The following is a 16,470-nucleotide window of genomic DNA, read 5'->3' as shown; positions in this document are numbered from 1 at the left end:
CCACCCGCTTGGTGCTCGCCGCAGTGACAAGGGCAGCGGGGAAGGCTCAGCTTCAGAGGTGGGAGAGGGAGAGCAGAGCCGACAGGAAAATCGAGTTTTTAACACAATTTCCCCAAATTCCAGTGGAAAGCTAGGTGATGGGAGGAACTAAAAATATATATTTATTATTATTTTTTTCGGAGGAGAGGAGCCGGGGGATGCCCGCTGCCTCGCTTTTATCAGAATAATAATAGCACTGATTATACTTCCAGCAACAAGCCCCTGTGCTCACGGATGCCACTGCCCTGTCCCCTCGGCTGTGGGTTTTTTGGGTCCTGGGGGACGAAATCCCACAGCGAAGCCAGCAGTCGCTGCCGCGGCCGGCAGCTGCGTTTTGATAGCGAGATATTTAGCCGGCCTGATACGGCTTCTTTGACGTTGCTGGAAGCGTTGCTAAATATTTATCTATAACGAGCGCTTTATTTTGCTGCCCTTCGAGATAAATCTATTTCTCACGCGTTAAGGGGAAAATACTAAAAAAAAAAAAAGAAAAAAGAAAAGGAAAAAAAAAAAAAAGTCCGGGAAATATTATCACGGCAGGGTTTCTTTCAGTAGGCACGAAGGTAATGCTATCAAGTAAATAGCAGAGACAAATAACTGCTTAACTTCCAGCGTCCTTGAGACCTTAAGCATTTTCCTGATTACAGTAGTCGGTGGCGCTTTTAGTGCAAAGATTAATAAATCTTGGTGATGTGCTGAGAGCCACAAGCTGACAGCGTAATTTGGACTGTGCTCTCTGCACCCTGCCGCTTTCTGATTCCCGTTGAACTTGCAAATGAAGGGGCGAGAGAAATGTTGGGTGGTGGGCACGGGCCAGGAGCCGTTTCTTTGTAGGAGCAAAGTGCCACCAGAGCCCCGTCCCGAAAGCCGCTTGACATTTACGAGCCCCCTTTCGCTTTACAGCCCGCAAAGCTAATAAGAGAAGGAGAAAAGAATAAGCAAACGCTGAATTCAGGCAGGTAGCGGAGGGGATGGAGGGAGCACAACTCGGTGGCGAAGCTGAGGTTAGGATCGTTGAGCGGTTTTAGGCTGGAAGGGGACCTTAAAGATCATCCACGCTCCGTGAGAGGCTTTCCCAGCCCGAGCGCCAAAGCTGCTGCAGAAATCACAGCGCTCCCTTCAAATGATTTCTGCTCAGCGCGGCGCGTTACATGGGAAATTCCTATTTCTTTTTTTAAATTATTATTATTATTTTCTCCACGAAACGTAGAGAGGTGAGACAGAACGAGTACACAAGGACTGGCAGAGGGGAAAGGTGTTTGCTTTTGCCTGTGGGCTCTCTTTATTCTCTGCCGTGCATTTAGACCTATTTTTTTTTTTTTTCAGTGTTTAGTAGCTGTCCGAGCAGGATGGCAGAACACTCCACGTTTTTCCATTTCCTCCGCTTCCTAACAACGGGGTCGAATTTAAGCAAACCAACCGAGTGAAGCTCTCTCTCCCCTTTAGCAGCTCAGGTCCCCAGCCGCCCCCTGAACCCAAAGTTTAAGCCCTTCGCAATGCGCTCCCGACGAGACCCCCCTGCCGCCAAACTTCCCGCCCGGCCTCGACCCGGAGCAAACATCCAGCAACCCACCCCTCTTTCCAAAACCCTCTCCCCCTTGGCACCCCGGCCCCCAGGTGCCAGCCGGTTTTGGCAAACCACTCGAGGGCCGGGAGCCGTCGGAGGGAGCCCCCCGGGCAGGGCTGCGGGCGCTGCGCTGCGCTCCCGGCCCCGTCGCCGCTGTGGGGGCGGCAGCCTCCGGGCGCACCTCGGGGGAGGGAAATAAAAAAGAGGATTTTTATTTATTATTATTTTTTTAAATCACCCGAGGGCTGCTGTCGCTGCTGGGAGTTGCTTTTCCGACGGGGCTCGGCCGCGCTCCTCCACGGGGCTTTGCGGGGCTCTGCGCCCCCCGGTGCCGCTGTCCAGGCCGTGTCCCACCGCTTGTCCCCTCTGCTCCTGTCCCCAGAGCTGCTGGAGGACCTGTCCGAGAGCCGCGAGTGCGTCAACTGCGGCTCCATCCAGACCCCGCTGTGGAGGAGGGACGGCACCGGCAACTACCTGTGCAACGCCTGCGGGCTCTACACCAAAATGAACGGCCTCAGCCGGCCCCTCATCAAGCCCCAGAAGAGAGTGGTGAGTGGGGAAGGAGCGAGGGCTGCAGCCCTGGGGTCCCCCATTTAGTGTAGCCAGGCAGGGCGAGCGCCCTTGAAGCCCCTATGCATGGGGACCTCCAGGATGCAAAACCAAAGCGGGGCTTGTGGTTGGATTTGGGGGGCAATGCCATCGTGGCATGGGAGAGAGCCACCCTCCGAGGCCACCTCTGGGCCCTGTGTGGGCGAAATCACCCTCTGCCCCCTGCAAGCAGCACACCAGGCACAGGGCGGATGGGTTTTAGTTTTGTTTGGGGTTGGTGGACCCTGTCAGTGAGGGAGTCTTGCTGGTTTGGAAGGGTTTGGTGCTGCTCATGTTGGAAGTTTCCAAAAGGGGGGGAAATTAAAAAAATCAAGGTTGGAAAGTGTTTGTTCAGAGGGCTAGGAATTTCTCCAGACCTGCTTTGTTTGCTGAGAGCTCGATCCTTGGGAATGTAAGCAAGTTTTGTATATAATTCAAAGAAAACCAATTGTTTAAACAATGATAATAGCCTTTGTTTTGTTTTACTCCTAAGAAATGCGCGGCAATTTTTCTAAAAATACACTCCTAAAACTAGGGGGGGAAATAAATAGTACAAACCAGAACCCCCTGTTTATAACTCAGGCTGGCACTGAATAGGCAAGGAGAAAATTTAACAAGCGGGAACTGCACATTATGTTTAGCAAATCTGGGTGGAGGTCAGCGGAGAAAAAGAATACTCTCCTCCATAATGGCTGTTACCGAGCGAGCCACAATAAATCACGCCGGTATAATCCGAGCTGATGTTTGGACCCTTGTGTATGGAGACAGCGTATCAAACCGATCAGCCCTTCAAGACCCTTTCAGTCACGCCAGCTGCTTGCTCCGTCCCTATTTTCGTAGCGTTAAACCACGTCCCGTTCCTTATTTCACAACCGTCTGAATTTAGTGCCCTTATGGGGGGAAGCAAAAAGCAAACGTGCAGTGAGCAGATCGGACAGTAAGGGCTCGTGATCCCAACCCAGGTCCCCTTAAACCTAAAAAATTTCATTTAATGTTAAGCCAGGAGCTGATTGCCGCTGTGTGCTATTTTTTTTTTTTTTTTTTCTATCTGTCTGTCCCCTAAATCCCATCAGGGGAGGTGTTACCTCCTCAGCAGGCACACAGGTCTGCAGCCCCTGAGCAGCGTCGGAGCTTGGCTCCGGCACAGATTTGAGCCAGCCGATACCTGGCCCCGGCCTCTCTGTGTTCCTCGTCTTTTCGGAAGGGGGTGAGGGGTGAGGAGACCAAACCAGAGTCAAACTGCGGCCTGATTTCAGCCTGACACCTCGTCTGAATAACTCTGAAATAGTTCTGTGCAACAGTCCGCACCAAGTGTACTGGCCATAGCTATAAATCAAACGTGACTGCGTGTTCATGTGGTTGAAAATATGTAGGTGAGAAGGGAAAATGTTTTGAAAATGCTAAACATGTTTAGATTTCCCTGAAGTTTCTGATAAAATTCCTGTGGCAGAAAAGTCATTTTAGCTTCAAAAATTGCCCAGAACCTCACTTTTGTTTAGCTATGGGAATGAGCGAAAGGTATTGAAATAAAATATATGAAGATTTAGACCTTAATGCATAAAAAAAAAAAAAAAAAAAAAAAAGGGCAGATTTAACAGAGTGAAATGTCTGATGGCATTTCATCTGCAAAGAAGGAAAATGCAGTGTATGTGAAAAGACCAACTTTCGTTTACCTGGTCCATGTAAAACTTGTATTGAATCGAGGAGCACAATTTAGAGTGCAATTCGGACACTGCACATACGTATTTAATAATGAGATCAAAAATTCCGTTTTTGTGAGAACTCGATTTTAAAGAAATATATACTTCAGCCGATATTACATTTGGCTGGTTTTCTTGTTGTGCAATTAATAATGAATTACTGATTCAAAGTTACAAAAATCCCACTTGATCTCTAACTCTTTCCCATCGAAATTCAAGAAACTTGGTTATTACTCTGGAATATTCTTCATTCTTAAAACATTTCTATCCGTTTCCCAAGTGGCAGGCAGCTCTGTGGTATCAAAGGTGACCGAGTTGTGTCTAACAGCCCAGCAGTAAATGATTCAAGAGGAAGGGCACAGTACCCTCAAGTCAGTAATTTCAGTTATGGGCGCTTTATGGGCAGAATAAGATTAATGCAATTGTCTAAAACTGACTTTTCCACGTAAACTTGTTCAGCTGCCAGACGCAGAGCTAGTCGTGTTTTTTTTTTTTTTTTATTATTATTTTTTTGACAATGCGATACTTTGAAAAATAATAGATTTATGATGCAGTTGGAATTCTTTGCTTGTGATGAACGTAAAAGAGATCGCTTGTTACGGGAACTTTTATAACCCATTCACCTTCATTTCACATGTTTATGAGGACTGCCTTCACTTATGATATACAGCCTGAGGCCATAAAGCGCTGGGTTATACGGTTATTTCTGATACAAGGTTGCTTCACCTTGGCTCCAAACTCCACGGAAGAGTGTCATAAATGGCTTGTTTGCAGTGTGAACCTTGCTGTCCCGCACCAGTTTTTCTGAGGGCTGGGGGAAAGCTCCCTTCTGTAAAACACGTTCCCGAGGCATGCTGTTTTTCGCACGAGGATAAAATGTGCGATGATAAGGAAGTCTCTTCACGGAGACGACACTCTTTGACGTACTCTCCCCCACTGAAAGCCCTCTTCGAGCCCTCTCCCTTGCCCAAGCCCAAGTTTTAAAGCCCTTTTCCCAGTAAACTGCAAAGAGACAAACCATCCGCTCCTGCCTGCCTGTTAATGCTTGTGTTTTTACCTCTGCTTGCCCGCAGCCCTCCTCAAGGCGGCTCGGCCTGTCCTGCGCCAACTGCCACACCACCACCACCACCCTGTGGCGCAGGAACGCCGAGGGCGAGCCCGTCTGCAACGCCTGTGGCCTCTACATGAAGCTTCACGGGGTAAGAAAGTCCCCTCCGGCTTGGCTTGGGAGCTTTTTCCCCAAGGCTTGGGTGCTCGGTCCCCAAGGCTCTCAGTGCTCTGTCCCCAAAGCTCTGGTGGTTTCGGGTTTTGTGTGCGGGTTGCATTGGATTTCCTGAAGGTTGGGGCAAGGTTTCTGGTGAAACTTTTCATGGTCTCATCTTGTGGTTTCCGTAAAGTTAAAAAATGATAAAGTTAAACCGTAAAGTTAAAAAAAATGATAAAGGTGTATAAAATCGATAAAACCACAGAAAAATTCTAGTCATTGGAAAATGGTTGTCTCATTTTAGTGAGCTATGGTTTTGTCAGTGACCAAAAGGGTTTGTAATTGCAAATTTGTACAGATTTGTACAAAGAAACTGCCTCTGGTTATGTGGCTGATCCCCTTTTGCTACCGTGATTTCAATCAGCTATTCAATGGAAAAAAAAAAAAAAAAATAGACTTGTGGTACGACAGTTTTTCATAGTGTGGACAGACATAGCCACGACAGCAAAATTTTAAATGTAATTCCAGCCATTCCTGCAAAACTTTAAATGCGATTCCAGCCTTTCACAGGCAATAATGCAGGAGGAAAATAACTCGAATGTAATGGAGTAAGTTTGGGGAGAGACTTGGAACCTGTTGTGCCCCGGCAGGTTAGGTTATAGCCACGTACAAGTGTTCGAAGAACAAGGGCACTTGGACTGGTTGGTAACTTGGTCTAGCCCTTGAGAAAAAAGTAAATTATATCACTGGTTTAAACATCGTAATGATAGTAAGCACATGGCTGAATTCTATTTCTCCAAACCGGTGTTATCACAAAGTTAAAATACATTTTAAGCCAATGTTTTCTGTATAACGATTATGGTTGTAATAACAGAGAACACAAGGCTGATTTTTGAACACATTTGCTCTACAAATAGAAATTTGGATACAAAAAGCTGTATCGTGTGCAGAACTGCTTATAGGAACAGAGGCTGTGCTGATTACGGCACGAAGCTTCTGTCCTAAAACACTTCCTGGGGACAATCCAGTTTGCATAGCTGGTCCAGAGGAAGAGGAGAATTTTTTCCCTCCTTCACATTCTTGCTTTCCAAAACGAACCACTAAAGATAATCTGGAAACTGGCTGGAAAAACGAATTGGGGATCAGGTACACCCAGTCCAATTTAATTTCATATGACCTACGGCCAAATGATGCCTTTTTTTCCTTAAAATTGTGCTGTTAATTTGTGGATTGACTAAGGTGTTGGAAAAACTACATCAAGAAAAACATTCCCCCCTTTTTTATTTATTTACTCATTGCTTTGCCCAAATAAAATACAAATGCTTTAGGAATTTCTACGGTGAGATGGGAAAAATGACTTGCTATATGTGACTTCATTTCACGTGTATTTTCAACATCATTATTTGCTCGTATATTCTAGTTTTGGCTTTTGGTGATTAGAGCATATGTACAACTCTATGATTGGTGTGGAAATTTAATTTTTTCAGGTTCCCCGACCTCTTGCTATGAAAAAAGAAGGAATTCAAACCAGGAAGCGAAAACCTAAGAACATAAATAAGTCAAAGGCATGCTCTGGTAAATATGAAAAGATAAGGTAGTTGAGCTGCAAGAGTTTGTTTGTTTTTTTATCCCCAACTGGAAAATTCTTGTTTTTAATGCCAGATCCCGATCTTTCAGGTAACAGTACTACTGCAGTTCCTATGACTCCAACATCCACGTCTTCTACAAACTCAGACGACTGTAGCAAAAACGCTTCCCCAAGCACACAACCGTCAGCCTCAGGGGTAAGTACTGACACAGCATCCGTGTTTGTAAGCAGGCTGATCACTGTGCAGTGTTATCACAGCTTTTATCTTATCTAGCAGAACAATAATCTAAACAAACTTTCCAGTTTTGTTAGCTGATACTGGAACAAGATTTTCGGAGGATATCACATATAGCTGTAAACAGAGTGAGGAGCTGAAGTACTTTACAAACCCCTTAATTAAGACCTATATAATTTTTATGATTAAGTTAAGACATTTCGTTTTGAAGTGTTTAGTTTCTTCTCTTTCAAAGGTTTTCCTCCGGAGGAAAAAAAAAAAAAAATCATGCCCAATTGATCCTTTCAAGAAACAATTGCGCACGTGCCCTTTTTTTTTTTTTTTTTTTTTCTGAAATGGTCTGATAAGGGTTTATTCTGCTGCCTGGAGGGAAACATAATGGCTTTCTTTCTGAACTGAGACATGTGCTTACACCCGGCTCCAGACCTCTCTGAAACCAGGCAGAGGACCCGATCTGATTGTGGTGCGTGGGGATCAGCCCTCTGCTGGCAGGGGGCTCCTTGGGGATGGGTGCTCAGCATCCCACAGCCCCAAGCTATCAAGTTTGTGATCCTGATTTCACATCACACGCTCAAACCATCTCACACTGCTTTTCTTCACTCAGTTAGGACATGTGATAACAAATACTACTGTTAACGTTTCATAGCTTTATATAGATTAATTCCTAACCATTTGGCTATACGCACCCATATCTACACTCACTCTGGTCTTCTGAATCTTTCAATCTGCCACATAATTTCTTTGAAAAGCTTTCCTAACGTGGCCTTCTCTACTCCTTTATTAATAAAAAAAAAGACATTGTTTATAATGACTATTTTTCAATATGTCTCAGCATTCCCACATCCAAAATGCTTTCAATAGTTTAATTCCTGACATACAAAGTTTCATTGTAGAAAGGGAAAAAAAATGGTTTTAACAAATGTGATTGTTTGTGTGGTGGTAGGGCCACCCAGTTTCAGAGGCACTTGGCTTTTGGTTCTGATGCTGCCAAGCAAGAATATCATTAATAGGGCTCCTCTTTGACATGAGAAAACCTTGTCAGTATAATAAAATAAACGGGTCACACCAGAAAAAAAAAAAAAAATAGATGGAAAAAAAAAAAAAGTAACCAAAAAGTGAACTGTTCAGGCTCCCCAAAGCGAAGCCCTATATGTCGCTTTAGTTTCTCATCCTAATATTAGCAAATGGTAAAAAATCAGAAAACCTTTCCCTGCCCTTCCCTTTGGTATCCTACTGATCTGAGAAATGTTGTGCGATTTATACGGTAGACAGAATAGTAACCAAAATCCACCCTGATCCCCAGAGGTGCAGCTGTGTGCTGCTCTGGAAGAAGAGACCTTAGAGGTGAGATCCTGTTTTCCCTGCACTGTTGCTTTTCTGGCTGGCTGACTTTTGCCTTCCTTTGTGCAGCCCATCTCCCTCCCTAGAAGTGATATTAGCAATTTTTGTGTTATAATTTTAGTGGCACAGTTTGTGATATAATTTTGGCACAGGGAGTTGTATGAGTACAAGACAAGCGTTGGATGTTCCCGGGACAAAATTAAGCAAATTTAAACAAAATTAATTACATAAAGGTATCCCTCAGTGCCAGGACAGCCCTGATTTTTTCCAAAGATGATCAGTCTAGGAGAGGACAGTGGCAGCTTTTTTTTCACCGTGATTCCATCACATCTGCCCTGCATGTACAAAGCACTTGCAAAGTGCCTCTCGTGTGCAAAATTTCTGTAACAGGACGTGGTGGAGACAGGCTGTGTCTCCTGGTTGTGCCCAAGCATCAGCAGGGATGATGCCCAAGCATGGACAGGGAAGAGTGAAGGCTGAAAGCAGGGAGGTGGCTGGTGAGGCTTGTTCCACATTGTTTGGGAAGCGGTCTCCAGCTGCGAGGGGAGCAAAACCATTGCTGGTGGGCTGCAATGTCATGGGAAGGCTGAGGGCTCATAAGGCCCCTTGAAGTTGTCGTGAGGGAAGGAAATTCAGCATTTTAGAGCCTGACAGCCTTTAATCTGATCACATGCTGAAACACCGATACTATACTGGGCTTCTATTTTACTTGATTTTTTTTTCTTTGCCATTTGAGTTGACACATTGGTATCCCGAAGTTTTTTTTTTTAATCTAAGCCCAGGTGATGGCTTTGCACAAGGAGTATAATTTTCTCCAGGCTATGTCAGGAGGTAAAAACCCCTGGATAGATGAATCCAGGCCCTCTAATGTTTGGTCACTTTAACAAGAAGGGTGACGTTGCCGAAACACAGGCACCTGTTTGGAGGACGTACCTGGCCCATTCCCCACGCGTTACACAACTGGCATGGCAACTTGTTGTTGTCTCACTGTGTTTTTGCTTCTCTGGCTCTTCTGTAAGGAGGGGAAAAATGCCAAATTGACATTAGGCAGAAAAATATGATGACGTTTTAGAAACTGTTGTCTGAAATTCACAGCCATGTTGTTGCTAAATGAAACAGAGAAAATGAATTCCTCTACTGGTACAAAAGTAATTTATTATGCCCGTTGTGGGAGGCTGCCAAAAGAGCTCCTAGTTATGTAGAAATCTAATGGAAATGAAATTCAGCAGAATTCATTTGTGTCAGTAATACTCACTTTTTGCCCTACCTTTCTTTATCTCTTTCAAAGTAAAATAAAGAGGGGAGGGCAGAAAAAGAGAAGGGCAGCAATTACTCACCAAAATGTCTTTGAGACTATCCATTTCATGAAGGGAATTTTATACGATGCCAATTTTGAGACAAATTAGCGAGAACCTTAAATGTTGATTTTAAGTTCTAGCTGAAGTTTAAACATTTAAAAGATATGATTAATGAATTGCTATGGGTGCAAAGTTGATTTCAAACATCCCAAAATGTAGAAGTGTTTGGATCGTGCATGTTTCGTTGTCCCATTGTAAAGGGGCTATTTGCCAAATTCACATCTGGATCTAGGATTTAGGCCCATTTCTGTTTTCCTAAGCAGTATAAGTAAGTACTGGGTGTCCTGTGTTACTAATATGGAAAAGGTCCAGCTACATGATATATGAAGTTGCCTTACATCCCCATAAAAAGAAGATTTGAAGGTTTCAGGCAGCCTGCATCTGCATCTATACCTGCTCTCCCTTTGATGCTGCTGAAACTGTACAGAGAAAAGCTGCATGGAATAATTTGCTAAATGAAGGGCACAGTCTTTAGTGCACACCCATACATTTCCATGCAGGGGCTCCAACTGGTGTGATTACCAGAAGGGTTTGTTCCCTTATTAGGATAAAAGGCAGGATGAAAACTGCTGTAAAATCTGCTTTTCATGGCAGGGCATGGCGGCTCTTAGAGCCAGAGCTGATGTCAGTAAAGGCTCAGCAGCACCGGCACAGCTCCTCTTTTAGAGGACTCTTACTACACCCTTTGCCTCCAATTCGTAGCTGTCTCAGAAGGACCATAAGCACACACCACAGAAGAACTGTAGAATAACTTAGGACAGTTGTCTTGCAGGTAAAACACGTGTTTACTTCCTTTGGAGGCTGATCTTTAGAAGTGGTTCAGGACTGGCTCTTCAGTGTTGTAGTATGGAAAGTGGGAGAGAAGAAGGAAACAGCCTTAGCAGGTGAGGAGCTAGAGGAAAAATACAGTTCTAGCTGTGCCCTCGATGTCTGACAATCTGGTCTGAATTCAGGGAATAGCTTCTTGTGCATTTGTTTTATTTCATTTTCACAAGAGGAATCACGAGATTGTCAGAGATATTTGTTTCCTTTCAGGCAGAAGATCGGTAGGGCATTGAAGCAGGCGATGGGGGAACCAGCTTGAGTACAGTATCTCCCAGAGTGTGGATGAACCCGTAGACTCGACCTCTTAAAAAAAATTTCCTAACTGCCTGGATATTGGAAAGCTGAATGTCCAAGGGTCCTTCAGACTATCTGATGATAAGATTTCAGTTGGGATAGATTAATTCCGTAGCTGCCAGGACAAAGTTTCCATGAGAAAGCCTCACCAGCAAGGTTGTTAGGACTTTCACCTGGAAAATGGGGACACAGTGCCTCAGTCCTGGTATGACTAAATATTTATCTAAACCAGGTGGAATAAGATCAACAAGAGGCATGAGGAACATGGCAACCTCCAATATCAAATAGTCTGGTAGTCAGGGCATTATGCTGGGAGATGTAATACACCAGTTTAAATCTCCTGTGGCCGGGAATAGAAATGAATCTAGGTCCCCTACGTCCTTTGCATTATTGCTCACTCCTGGACAAAATAAGATGCTGCTTTCCTCTCCCCAGTCAGTTTTGTAAATTCAGGCATTCATTTTCTTAGTGGTGTGTACATGTATTCAAAAGAAAACTTTTTTTTTTTTAATCAAATTGAAAAAGGCAATCCAGCTTTTTTGTTTCAGCAGGGAAAACCAAGGAAAAGGAGTATTTTTGGTTCTACCCAAACCTTATATATGCATATAGACACATACATTTTGCCTTGTTTAGTTTTATTGCCAAAGCAATAAAGCCAATTACTCACACAGCCCTTGACAGCAGTGGGGTCATCAGCTTTCCCAAGCCATGCTGGAAGTTGCCTCCCTTAGGAAATTAATGAAGTATTAACCACAGATTTATGTTGCTATAATACAAAGGAGAGATTAGAAGATATGTAAACTTACACATCTGCAATATAAACAAAAGGATCAATTGGACCAGCAAGAAATTACAGCTTTCTGTAGTCAGGGGGTCACTAAATCAAGAAAAAAGTTGTGGATTTGCAGTACCGAGACCTGTTCTTCAGAAACCAGGGAGTTATAGCATTTGGAGAAAGCTCTCGTAGTGGGGATGGCAGTTATCAAGGGGAGCCTGAGACTGGAAAATTAAGGCCTCCACTGCTGTTTGCCAAAATGCATTATATGTGAAAGATGTTTTTGCAAGTGTGTCTCAGCTGACCACAATTATCGTTTAAGTGTAGCGAAGCTAAGCTAGGCTAATAGAAGAGGAAGGGAGCAGTTTATCAGCTGGGGCTCAGTTTACTACAGATGTAGTACGGTCCAAAATTCGTGGAGCATTTTGAACCTTCGAAGCAGATGGAGCAAAGGTCTAACTGACGGAGCAAAGGTCCAGACCAAGGCCCTCAGCCACCCCCTCCAGACGTCAGCACAACTTCTTGACTGGAGCTTTTGCCTCTCAACACAGAGGCCTGGGGGGAGGCCAGGGTGGGCACTCCTCCCCTCTCCCTGGTCTCCATGCAGGAAGGAGTGGGTGGAATAAAGCAGGAGGCCTTCAGATGGAGATGTTCCCTCAGTGCTGGGCCAAGCGGCCCATTTCTTATCTGGGCCTGCAGGAGTGGAGAGGATGTAGGTGTCTAAATCCCTTTGTGGCTCTGGCCAAGGTCTCCCCGTGAGCGTGGTGGGCAGGTCTTCTACAGCAAGGCCACCTCTGATCCAGACAGCTTGCCTGGGGGCAGCCCCATGTCCAGCTCCTGCTGTTTTGGGTAGAAAAAAGGTGGGATCCTTAAACCACCTTTGCAGATAACAGGTTCGAACCTCCTCTGTTTGTTTGGGAGGCAAGCTCTTCCCAATGGATTTCATTCATTTTTAGCTCAGGAAGTTGAGCTCCAGTTGATTATCTATCTTGTTACCAGATATCAGCAATAACAATAAATCCATTACTTTTTTATTGATAGAGCCAGCCGTTGTGAATTAGAATAGCCCCTTGACTTCAGCATTGCTTGGCTTATTTATTCCAGCTGACAGCTCCTCTAATAGCCAACTGTAACTTCTGCTGCCTTTCCTCTGTCAAAGCCAGAGCAGTAAAAGCTCAGGTCGCCTAGCTCAGTGATTCATCCACCTCCTTCCCATGAGTTTGTTTTCCATGTCTCACTTTGGGAGCTGCCCGAGCTGACTGGATTTGTCATGACATTACCGGGGTGGGGTTTCCAGGCCCAGCAGTCCTGCCCAGGTCCTGCCCGCGCTGGCTCGATGGAGCCAGGATCCGGCCTCAGTTGGGCAGGGATGGGCGGCCTTCAAACAGGACGTGCCTCCACGTCCTCCCTTCTGGGGTGCCAGAGGGAGGGGTGGCTGATAACCAGGCATGGAAACGGCTCAGCGCTGAGCCTCACCTTTGTGGGGCTGAATGAGGAAAAGGGCGAACTACACTTTCTGAGCCTGGAAAAAAAAAAAAAAAAAAGAAAAAAAAAAAGGCAGAGATAAGATATTTGCCTACCGGAACAGCAGCGGCAAATATGGGCAACCGGGAACCTTTCAGTGCAGCTCCCAGTGTGTTCGGCTCAAGTTGAGCAAACGCTGTTCAACTGTAATTGCAACCCTTCTTCCAGTGTGGGGTAAAAATCAGACCTTCTGTGCCAAAAGGAGTCCACTGGATGTATCACAATTTTTAAAAAGCATTGTTGAAAATCTATGTTGATGTGAGACCCAGAAATGGACCCAAAGTTTTGCATGAATTCTGCCTTACTGAATTATTTGTCCAGTCATAGAAAAAGAGCCTACAGAGATCAGATGTTACTGAACAGCAGTTGTGTATCTGATATAGGGATAACCGAAAACATATTTTTTTTCAGATTATAGCCATTTGGGCAGTCTTTGGGGGAAGCAGTGTGGCTTTTTTTTTTTTTTTTACTGTCTGCATTTTTGGGTAGCAGCTGAGAAAATGGGGTCCTGGTTGATGACTGGGTGCAAGAATAGTAGCAGTCTTCAGCCATTTTAATGAAAGATAAAGAAAATATTGGTCTCCAGGTTGTTTCAGACAGAAGTGACCACTGGCAAGGAGTATCTCCTTCAGAAGGTCAGGTTTCAGCTGGGTTAAACATGGCAACAAAAACTCTGCAAAGTGCCACTTGGAAATTGCCTTTGGATAAGCGAAGCCCCACTTTTCCTATGTACGAACTGCTAGCTTGGCACGACTCCAGGACAGCCAAGAGCTCTACTCTAGTAAAATGATTAAATATGTATACTTTTCACTTAAACAGCAGGCAGGAAGCTTCTGCAGTCACGGTTTAGGATAGTCTTTTTTTTCTTCTTCTTCTTTTTAAGGAATCTTGTCCGAAGACTATCCATTAACAAGTAAATTAAGGTTTTAAAGTTGACATATCCAAGAGTTAATTTTGCATGAAGTCAGCTCTTAAACATTTCCTTTATCAGGTGAAAATGTTGCCCCTTCTCTGTCTGGCACTGCAAATTTTTCCTCTTTAGTGGATCTGCTCAGCCTCATGGAAAAAATGATTGTTTCTTTGTCTTTGCAACTCCCCGTTTCTCTGTTAAAATAAATGGACTGATTACAGTGCTGGTCAGAGTTTCAGCTTCGTGCCTACCAGGGCTTCCCTGTGCTTTGTCTCGGGAGTGTAGGTGGTGGCTTGTGGGACAGAGCAAACATGCTCCTGATTCTGAGGCATAGTTCTCCTCCACTTGAGATAAAAGGGGCATCTCCCCTAGTGGCTAGCCTTGCTGGAATTCAATGGCCATGGCAAGCATTTTGAAAGATGAGGAGTATTTTACATGCTTCAAGGTCTGCGGGAGCCAAAGAAGTCTGACTTCCAGGAGGCGCTCAGCACCCATTGCCAGAAGCACTGGGCTTCTCCCACCAGGGGAGCAAAAACGTAGGTGCTACCCCACCTGGGGTTTGGAGGCAGGCAGTGGGAGGTTGCCCAGGAAGGCTGTGGTGTCTCTTCCTGGGAGATCTTTGTAAGTCACGGGGACATGGTCCTGGGCACCCTGCTCTGGGTGGCCTTGCTAGAGCAGGGGTTGGAGCAGGTGACCTCCACAGGTCCCTTCCCACCTCAGCCACCCTGTGATGCTGCGTGATCCTGAGAGTGGGGCAAAAACCCTGGCTTTTCACAAATGCCTAGGAAAGCACTGCATGCAAAGCTCACCCACTCAGCAAAATCTCTGTTTTTTCTCCCTCTGCAGGCGAGCTCGTCAGTGATGTCTGGCCCAGGAGAGAGCACCAGCCCCGAAAGCAGCAACCTTAAGTATTCAGGTCAAGACGGGCTGTACACAGGAGTCAGCCTGACCTCCACAGCTGAGGTGACAGCGTCCGTGAGACAGGATCCCTGGTGTGCCCTGGCTCTGGCGTGACCTGGTGCCAGCCAAGCTGGATCCCGGAGCTGTGTGGCAGCCCCCGGATGTCCACGTGGGGTTTCTTCTTCTCTGGAGCGGCGGTGGCAGCAGCGAGAGTGCTGGCAAGGGACGCTCCTCTGAATTTGTTTCTGTGCCTTGGTGGCAGAGGCGGCTTTCAGCCCTCCCAAAGAGGCTCTGCCGAAGCATCCTGTTCCTCATCTATGCAAGAAAACAATAGGGAAAGCAAATGCCCACCGGGGGATAGCTAATGCAGCCTTACACACCTAATAAAAATTAAATTAAAAAAAAAAAAAGAAAACAGAAAAAGAAAAAAAAAAAGAAACTTAAAACTGTCGATAGGTTCCAGAATTACATCCTCAACTCACACAGCCGTGCTGCCTTTCTGATTGTATATTTGTTTTCACTCTCTCACCACCTTCTCCCCCAAGAACTGACAGACACCGTCAGCACTGGGGAGGGAGTAGCGGAGGCTTGAGTTATTAGACATAGCCAGATACTTTCTGAAGAGCTCTGGAAACGTGTACATACTGCTTGAGTCAGCGCAGGTGCCCCGAACTGGACATTTGACGTCTTCACCTGTCCTGCACCCTCCATCGCCAGCGCCCGTCTTGCTCTGCTCCTCTGTGCCAGAGCCCAGCTACACCCGGGGAGGAAATCACAGCCTTTGGTACAAGCCTCACGGGGTCGAGCTGGTTAAGGAGATTTCGTTGTTGTTTTAAGATATTTACTCACTTTGCAAGACTGCATTATAACTTTTGAAGTACACTGTGACTGAGGTTTATGAAAGTTCATATTTTGCGGCTGAACTGTATAGAGTCAGTCAAAATTTGTAAACAGGGTAGCAATCAGATATTTTTCTTCCATATATACAATAATTTTTTAAAGAAGTGCAATTTGCGTTGCAGCAATCAGTGTTAAATCATTTGCATAAGATTTAACAACGGTTTTTATACGAATGAATGAATGTAAACATTTTAACTTAATGGTACGTAAATAATTTAAAAGAAAAACTTAACTAGGCATCCTTAGGCTTTTTAGTGCAACAAAAAGAAAAAAAAATACGTCCACTTTCTGTATTTCCAGTTGTTAAAGCAAGAGTTTCAAAGAACAAGCCTTCTCTCAGGAAAATTGCCCTAGCCATTTGCTCATAACTTTTGTACAAAAAAAAAAAAAAAAAGCAAATGCATCCCCAGGTTGTGTTTTTTTTTGTTTGTTTGTTTTGTTTTGTTTATTTTTTGGTTTTCTTTTTTTTTTTTTCTTTTTTTTTTTTGCCATTGAATAAGTATGTGCTGGAAAGAAACAAATTGCAATGAAACTTTACTACCTAACTGATACACATGTAAATACTCCATGAGATATTTAGGCATCTTCAAAATTTAGGATGCAATCTGTATAGTGTGACTGACGCATAGTTAGGTTGGTTTCCATTGTTTTTCAAATGGGATGTCATTTGGAAAGTTGTCTCATCAGAGCTTTACAAATAAAAGGGTATCATTTGTTGTTTT

General features: G+C 44.8%; 1 protein-coding gene across 2 annotated transcripts in view; it reads left to right on the top strand.

Moving 5' to 3' along the window:
- Positions 1 to 16,470, top strand: part of GATA6 (GATA binding protein 6) — a 19,781-nt gene extending 3,311 nt beyond the window's left edge. The window contains exons 3-7 of one of the 2 annotated variants that reach the window (XM_068671451.1): positions 1,989 to 2,155; positions 4,968 to 5,093; positions 6,586 to 6,673; positions 6,761 to 6,882; positions 14,795 to 16,470. In XM_068671451.1, coding sequence (XP_068527552.1) covers positions 1,989 to 2,155; positions 4,968 to 5,093; positions 6,586 to 6,673; positions 6,761 to 6,882; positions 14,795 to 14,962 — 671 coding nt within the window. In that variant the 3' untranslated portion in view covers positions 14,963 to 16,470. The remainder of the gene's footprint in view (positions 1 to 1,988; positions 2,156 to 4,967; positions 5,094 to 6,585; positions 6,674 to 6,760; positions 6,883 to 14,794) is intronic. The other variant, XM_068671452.1, reaches the window with a different exon arrangement.

This window comes from Anas acuta, chromosome 2 (genome assembly GCF_963932015.1).
Source record: "Anas acuta chromosome 2, bAnaAcu1.1, whole genome shotgun sequence".
Taxonomy (NCBI): Eukaryota; Metazoa; Chordata; class Aves; order Anseriformes; family Anatidae; genus Anas; species Anas acuta.
This window is presented reverse-complemented; position numbering and strand designations above follow the sequence as displayed.